This window comes from Sander vitreus, chromosome 11 (genome assembly GCF_031162955.1).
Source record: "Sander vitreus isolate 19-12246 chromosome 11, sanVit1, whole genome shotgun sequence".
Classification (NCBI taxonomy): domain Eukaryota; kingdom Metazoa; phylum Chordata; class Actinopteri; order Perciformes; family Percidae; genus Sander; species Sander vitreus.
This window is the reverse complement of record NC_135865.1, coordinates 10,479,306-10,488,079: the sequence shown is the minus strand read 5'-3', so window position 1 is coordinate 10,488,079 and position 8,774 is coordinate 10,479,306. Positions and strand designations below refer to the sequence as shown.

Genomic DNA, 8,774 nt, shown 5'->3' with positions numbered 1-8,774 from the left:
CCAACCTCCTTGGCTTTTGCTTATCAATACAATCAGCACTTCAGTAATCAGTGTATTGCTGGTTGTGATGAGTTTGAGGTCAGTGTGCATATTAGAAACATAGGTTGAGTAGATACAGCTGCCAATAAGGTTTTAGACACCTGTATCTGTCTGCATTTTTAAACTGGCCACTTAAGGTTGTTAGGTACCGTTTTATTGAATACAGTTCCAGGCAGCATTACAAAATTTCCTTTAAATTTTTTTAGTAAAAGATTATAAACAATTTTTAAAGATAAGATAAAAAGAAGAGAAATAAAAGAAGGGAATTCATTTAAGTGCAAGGCGGATAATGGTGAGTACCTAAAGGGGCTGTACTCGACATTTAAAACATTAATAGCAGCAAACAAATATTTGCTATATAGAGATATAGTGGAGTAATAGCATCCTGAACAGAGAATGAAATCACACTCCCTCTGTGTGTTGTAATCTAAGCTTCTCTGTTCTTTTTTTTTTTTATAGCCGGTCCACGCGTGCATGTTTGTGCATGTGGCCATGAAAAAAACGTAGGTATTTCATATATTGGGGAACAGTCTGTGAGAGCTGTGTGCAGGCAATCCCATCCCGCTGTGATTTTTTTCTCAGTATTTTGAGTACAGCCCCTTTAAGATTTAGCCAGAGGCAATGGAGAACATAACAGTTCTTAATCTAGTTTTAAAGGAAGTTAAAGCAGCTATAATCAATTATATTTTTATATTAACAATGTGAAAACAATGTGAAATGTAAAAGGGGTTACTCGCAATCTGCAGCTCCCCTCAGCTTTACGGAGTTTCAGCTTATTGTTTAGCTGCCCGGCCCGCAACTTCAGTCTCTTGTTTGTTTAATCTACTTGTGAAGAGAATCTGTATGGAACTGTAGTTGCTGAAAGTGGTCCCTGTCCCTGACCATCTTAGGAAGTCCAACCCACTCTTTTCGGTCAACCGTATCAAAGGCAGCGCAAAGATTATTTAGGACTAGGAATGACATTTTGCCTGAATTTGTTTCTAGTTGAATACCATTGTGTGGTGGGTCAGAAATCCAGATTGGCCTACTGGCCTATTTCAATCTAACTTGTCTTTTTTTTATAGGCCAGTTTACAGCTGGGAACTCTACTGACTTTTCCTTTTGGTTCAGCTTCTCTTCCTGCTCTCGCTCCTTCTCTTTCTTCTTCCTGTCCCTTCCCCCACCCCAACCTACCCCCACCCTCTATTATCCCACTCAGGGTAGAAACACACCAAATGCAGAGCGGCCAACAAGAACCTCCTACACCTCCCACACTTGGTCGCCTGTGGGCTGATCGATCATGCTGTCAATCCAATTTACTGCTGCCTTGACTGTTGTTGCCGTTAATTCCCACAATGATACAGATCAGTTCAGGAGCTGCATCTGATTGTTTGCAATGAAACCCTTTACACAGAAAACAGCAACAGGTTCTTGCGATGCTTGCCGTGGTCGAGTGGTTAAGAAGCTGGAATCCATTTCGTTTTTTTCATGGTTTGCTCATGGCGCTGCAATGTGTTTACATGTCCTGCACACAGTGAGTGACTGTAGAGATTCTGTGAAGAGATGGAGAGAGCTCAACTTTACAGCTGCACACTAAAATAGTGTAGATGGAAAAAAGCTTAAAACTCAAACATATGTAAACTTTCTGTTGTGAACATAGAACACAGCATTTTCTACAGGGAGTGATTGCTTGATGTAGAAGATGAATCATGATAAAATAGGAAAGAAAAACCAAGTTATAACATAATGGGCATTAGAAGCTGAACAGTTGGTCTGCAAAGATGACCTGACTGTGTGACTGTACAAGAAGAATTTGACAGGTGACAGATGTCTTAAGGTGACATTACTGGTTTGGGATACATTTTATGTATTATATATATATATATATATAAAATTTAAGAGCTCTATAAAAACAACTACAGGCAAATTGCTTTGAAAACCACCTCAACTAACCAGAAAAAAATATTATTTTTGTAAAATCTCTGGTTTAATGTCATTACTGTAACACATTTTTATTTCTATATTAAATAAAGGCCAATCAAGAACAGTCCGGTAGGAAAACAAATGCTAGGATTGGCTGAGACGCGGCATCGGTTTCAAGGCGCCCTGCTTTCTGTTGGAAGGTCTTGTGAATGGAGGGGGCGCCTGGAAACCGGTGGAATCTGCACGGAGTGAGAGGAGCTGCGAGCCTCTGGACTTCCAACAGCTCAGCATGCGAGCTGACACTCTGCGTGAAGTCAAGTCGAAAAACGATGGAAATATAAACTTTTTTAAGCTTTAAACTTTTTTTGTTTTGTGCTAAAGTGACAACGCTTACGTGTTAGACACGTTGGAATAACTTGGGTTTGCATTACTTCAAGAAAATGGGACTTTAAGTGGTATTTTCACCGGCTCGGGAGTGAGAGAGGGCTGCTTGGAGTCACTTACAAAGACCATCAAGAAGTCATGACACGACGAACGTTTCACTTGGATTTAACTTCATAAAATACGAGGAAAAACGATTACAGCAATTTAAACTCGAAGCACTCGGATTACAAGCTAACGTGGTGCAGCAATTAATGTAGATTTCTTCGCTTTTTAACAGTTTTCAAGTCGCCCTACTTGATCAAAGTTTTTTTTCCTTCCCTCCCCCCTCCTCCTCAACTATGGCGGCGGCCAGGTCCACCACTGGCTCAGTGTTGCTGCGGATCATGTGGCTGGTGTGCGGGTTGTCCTTCTCATCCACTTCTGCTCAACATTACAACAGTGAGAGTGGAATTTCTATCCCAGAACATGGGTTCTGCCAACCCATCTCTATCCCGCTTTGCACCGACATCGCCTACAACCAGACCATCATGCCGAACCTCCTGGGCCACACGAACCAGGAGGACGCCGGACTAGAAGTGCACCAGTTCTACCCTCTGGTTAAGGTCCAGTGTTCTGCTGACCTAAAGTTCTTCCTCTGCTCCATGTATGCACCAGTCTGCACAGTGCTGGAGCAGGCCATCCCCCCTTGTCGGTCCCTGTGTGAGCGTGCACGGCAGGGATGTGAAGCCCTCATGAATAAGTTCGGCTTCCAGTGGCCGGAGCGGCTCCGCTGCGAGGCTTTCCCCGTCCACGGAGCCGGTGAGATCTGCGTCGGTCAGAACACATCCGAACCCAGCGGCCCGGCATCGTCTTCCCCCTATGCACACGATGCTGTGACCCTTCCCCCAAACATAGGCCGACCCAACCAACGCCCGCCCCAGCACAACCAGTACCACCAGTTCTCCTGCCCTCTACAGCTGGAGGTGCCTCCATACCTGGGCTACCGATTTATGGGGGTCAACGACTGCGGGGCCCCATGTGAGCCCACCAAACCCACCGGCATCATGTATTTCCGGGAGGATGAGGTCAAATTCGGCCGACTGTGGGTTGGAATCTGGTCCATTCTGTGCTGTGTGAGCACCTTATTCACAGTGCTCACATATTTAGTGGACATGAGGCGGTTCAGGTACCCCGAGAGGCCCATCATCTTCTTATCTGGGTGTTATTTTATGGTGGCGGTAGCCTACGCTGCTGGATTTTTCCTGGAGGACAAAGTTGTTTGTGTGGATAAATTCAAGGAAGACGGCTACAGGACAGTAGCTCAGGGGACTAAAAAGGAGGGCTGCACCATCCTCTTCATGGTGTTGTACTTTTTTGGTATGGCCAGCTCCATCTGGTGGGTGATTTTGTCCCTGACTTGGTTCCTCTCTGCCGGGATGAAATGGGGCCATGAGGCGATTGAAGCTAACTCCCAGTACTTCCACCTGGCCGCTTGGGCTGTCCCGGCCATTAAAACCATCACCATCCTTGCCATGGGTCAGGTGGATGGCGACGTCCTGACCGGGGTGTGTTTCGTTGGGATCTTCAATGTGGACGCCCTCCGTGGCTTCGTCCTGGCTCCGCTTTTTGTCTACCTGTTCATCGGTACATCCTTCCTCCTGGCCGGCTTTGTGTCCCTCTTTCGGATCCGCACCATCATGAAGCACGACGGCACCAAGACGGAGAAGCTGGAGAAGTTGATGGTGCGGATCGGTGTGTTCAGTGTGCTCTACACGGTACCGGCCACCATAGTGATCGCCTGTTACTTCTACGAGCAGGCCTTTAGGGAGCACTGGCAGCGGACCTGGCACATGCAGACATGTAAGCGGTTCGCCGTACCCTGCCCGGTTCACAACTTCGCCCCCATGACTCCAGACTTCACCGTGTTCATGATCAAATACCTGATGACCATGATCGTCGGCATCACTTCGGGTTTCTGGGTCTGGTCCGGCAAGACTCTTCAATCATGGCGGAGTTTCTACAAGCGCCTTAGCAACGGTAACCATGGAGAGACAACGGTGTAAAGTTTCGAGGAAGAAAAGGCACAAAGCCACGGGGTTTTGGATACAATAACCATGTAAATGAGGTCAAATAGCTTTCCTTTTTTTAATACTATTTTGGACATTTTTGTTCACGTGTCTTCAGGTTGCGACAGTAATTCAGGCTTTTGGACACACAACCGAACTTTAATCTATATTCGATAGAAGTTGGATGATTTTTCAATATATTTCCTTTTTTTTGTCGTTATCAGCCCACACTCCTGGCTTTTGCATCTTTGGATTATAAACTGGTGTGAATGGCCATACTGGACTGTAATGCCAGACTGGAGAGGGTTACTTTTAATATGAACCTTCCTACATATTATTGAATATATCCTATTACAATTTGAATGTACTTCCTGTCTACTCCGGTGAGAGTTTTTCAGTGGAAAACACCATAACAGAAAAGACTGATGGATCAAGCAGTGTGGCCATCTGCCCATGCTGCGGAAAAAAGGTTAATGCTTTGATCCTTTCTACCGCTACACCCTCTGTCTGTGAATTCATTAATTTTGGATGCCTGGATTATACATGTACATTTTAGGTTACTCTGCTTTTAGCTAAAGACCGAAATGCTTTAATATGTGTTAGATATTGCAGAGTACAATCTCGTCTGTTTTTAATCTGAGAAAAAGTCTGAGAAAATCAACTAGTGACTCTACGCCATTATGTGCCAAGTGGCTGCCCAGAAATCAAAACTTTATTTCATTTTTTTTTTTTTACTTTTAATTTTTCATACTGTTGAGTATTTGCTTCTGTATTGAATGTTCACTCCGAAGGTGAATGAAGTTATGTATTGGTTTGCACAGCTCTCCTAAATGTTAAGTGTTAAAAATGACTGATTCACCACAGGATGACCTGGATTAAACAGTAAGGGAGACCACACACACACACACACACACACACACACACACACACACACACACACACACACACAGAGGCCTCCACCCTGCAATGACACAACAACTTATTGTTTGTCTCTGTGTGTGGTCTTTCAACTATTGGATCCCCCATCAAAAAGACTTCTAGGTTTTAAGACATCCAAAGCACCATTTCAAAGATCCGGATTTAATCCATACTGGGTGAAAATGGTTGCTTGAGGTTTTTGATGTTATTTTTTTCCTCGATAAAGATGACTGTACACATTCACGCTTGTATTCTAGCCAGTGTAACTGAATCTGCCTTAATCCCTCACTTGAAGTGTTATATGGTTTTCACAAGCAGACTGAACATTTTAGAGTTTCTAATGAAGCATTATTTTAGTGTCAAGGCTACCTTACAGAAGCCCTCAAAACACAGAAACTGCATTTATTGTGCCTGAGTCTGGAAACAGGACTTGTTTGATGTTTTAAATCTCGGAAATACCAGAAAAGAGGTCAGAGGTCACTACCTTGTGGAATCATTTTTTATTTGGTGAGGCAGCAGTGGAGACAGACTGTGCAGTGTTCAGCAGAGGTGGATTGTTTAATCTGGGACAGAATCACTTGAGACAATACACTAATTTATTAGTAAAAGTTATTAAAATTAAACGATCACATTGCCTAGTGACCCAACCCAAAAGTGTATTTCAGTACTGTTCATTTATTTTCTGAAAGTAGTCAACACTCTTTATTGAAGTAAGAACACACTACATTTAGAATAACGGTGTACGGTGTCACTTAACAGTGCTGAATGCATCATTGGTAACCTAAAGCATCAACATAAAACGGTAACCAGTGATTTAGTGCCATTGCTAATCCTCTGTTGCATCTAATGCACTGAATTTAATGAGTAACCCACAGTTTATTTCTCTGACTAAATAATGAAATTGGTAGGCGATCTTGTGGGGCGACCTGAGCAGAAAAGCATGTTATTCTAACTGAGTCAGCTGCAAGGCAGCATATGTTTGCCAGAAGGTTTTTGTTTCTTGTCATATAGCACATTTTCTTTACTTACATGTAAATGATGAATGGAAACACCCTGCAGCAATGGGGGTAAACTAATTACCTTAAATACTTGGTGTTCTGGTGCATTTTAATCTCTAAAGCCGTGTCTTGAATCCACACATACTAATAGTAGAACGTGTATATGTTCTACTAGTGTATACACTAAGTACCAATCCTCATAGTATACTCTTAAAGCAGTTTGTCTACGAGAAGTGCCACAGTTCACATGTGAATGCACTACATACCTCAAATCTTGGATAGAATTAGTATGTAGGGTTGAGAAAAAAGGAAGCAGGAAGCAGAAGCAGGTCAACACTCCACTACACATATCTCTTGTCCATATATTAACCAAATGAGGTATGAGGTAATTGCCTTCAGGCAGCTGAACCTGCCAGTGTCAATGATACCAGACTGACGTTTGTCTTGTGCTAAGTTTTCAGAAGGAATATAAGTGTTTGTGGTTTTCTTTTTTTATTGGAACATATGCAACCTACCAAGTAAACACAGACTCTGTTTTGTAAAGGCATATTGTATTTATGGGAATACTCATTTTTGTCTTTTTTTACTTGTTTTTTAAATGAGATAAGCCTGTTGTATGTGTACAGTTTGAATAAAATCGTTAAGGTTTGTAATGCGTTGATCCTTGTGGTTTGTCTTCAAAGGTGAACTCTTGTGCATGTTGAGCTTCACAGTAAATTTCTGACCTTGAAAACAGCCGTTGATAAAACATCTCAGTCTCAGAGTAAGTAGACCTTGAGTTCAGATTGTTTTGTCAACATGCATGGTATTTATTGTTAAATAATGCACCATCGTATTGCTGTCACTTACCACTTTAACATTATGGCACGCCAGTGAAAATACTTTTCATTCATGGGCAGGACACATGACTTTGTAGACATTAGCAATGACACACAGGCAACATTGTGATGCTGCTTAGCAGCACTTAGGCCAAAGTGAACAACACAAGTCACACAATCCTTAATGTTATTGATTATAACTTGATACTTTTTATTGCTTGCACTGTCTTCAGAATCAGGTTTATTGGCCAGGTATGTCTGCACATACAAGGAATTTGACTGAAGCTTTAATCATACAAGAACAAGTTATTCTGTGTAACATTACTCTGAGAATAGTAATGATGCTGTTTACCTGCCAAACATCTGTTACTTGATGAAAATTGAGCATACTAACATGTAAATAAATAAATGTACGAGCATTAAACAACAGATTTTCTTTCTTTGTGTTCTGCCACACATCTGTAGAAATTGCAGCATACTCTAGACTAGAAGTACACAAACGGTGACTTTTCTGAATGACCACAACAACCCTTGAAATAAAACTTACAAGAGTACTCCATCAATTTAGAATTACACTCCTACAACATTCTGGGACTCACAATGGACAGTAAAGTATCACAATTGATGCAGCAGAAACCGAGATATCACCCATTTCTTATTCCATGCATTCTTCTTCTGGAGCCTACATTGCCCACATTGCAACTCGACTGCTGAGAGTCGAAGATTCGCGTGTGTTATCCTGGTAGCAGCTAATGTAGCCTCGAGCACTATGTCGAGCAAGAGGAGCTTGCTACAGAGGTCTAGCTCACTTCTATTTACAGTTTTTCTCAATCGATTTGGCACATTTACTGAAACAAGCTTACAATTGTCAAAACTCTTAAGTACAATCCTCACACCACGTTGTACATTCAGCACATCACTCTATGTGACCTGCAAAAGTTGATTACTCAATAAAAAATAAATAAGTCATGTTTCAAATCAATGAATAAATCATTGTCATCAAAACATAAGGTTCCTTTATCATTGCTTAGACCAAGACAGTCAAAATGCAAAGACATCTTGTCAAATGATGGTGTACTCTGAAAGTGTGATAGTTACCCACTATGTTAAATTGTCTAATTGCAGTAACACTGTATATAAAGTATTGATTTTAGTCATGGCACACAATATAGTTTTAACCAAACAGGCAACCACAAATACATGAAGGAAGCTTACAGAAAAACTCATACCAAAATGCTATATATCTAAATGCAAAGACATCTTGTCAAATGACAGTGTAGCCTACTCTGAAAGTGTGATAGTTACCCACTATTGTCCATTTGGTAACATTGTATATTTAGGCAGCTGAATAGTATTGATGGCAGCCATGACACACACTATACTTTCTCATTGTATGTACACACCAGCCAACCGTAAATACACAAAGGAAGCTTGTACAGAAAAAAAGATATACAACAGCAGAATTATCAGGAAATACTGTACAATATTTGCAAGAAAAAAGAAAATATGCTGCAAATTTATCAACCTCATGTTTCATCCAATCTCTCCTCTCTGTCTAGCCACAACATTTTATCGACATCACACCTGATATCCTCCCTTTCAGTCAGTGCAATGAGGGAAAAACGTTTTGGCATGACGCAGCCACCTCCTACAACAATCTGCTGTGATAT

At 41.7% G+C, this 8,774-nt stretch overlaps 1 protein-coding gene across 1 annotated transcript; it reads left to right on the top strand.

Moving 5' to 3' along the window:
- Nucleotides 1-2,174: 2,174 nt before the first annotated feature.
- On the top strand, nucleotides 2,175-6,939 carry LOC144525093 (frizzled-7-like). Its single transcript, XM_078261585.1, has one exon. It carries the CDS (start codon nucleotides 2,664-2,666, stop codon nucleotides 4,365-4,367), a length of 1,704 nt encoding a protein of 567 aa, XP_078117711.1. The 5' UTR covers nucleotides 2,175-2,663; the 3' UTR covers nucleotides 4,368-6,939.
- Nucleotides 6,940-8,774: the final 1,835 nt, after the last annotated feature.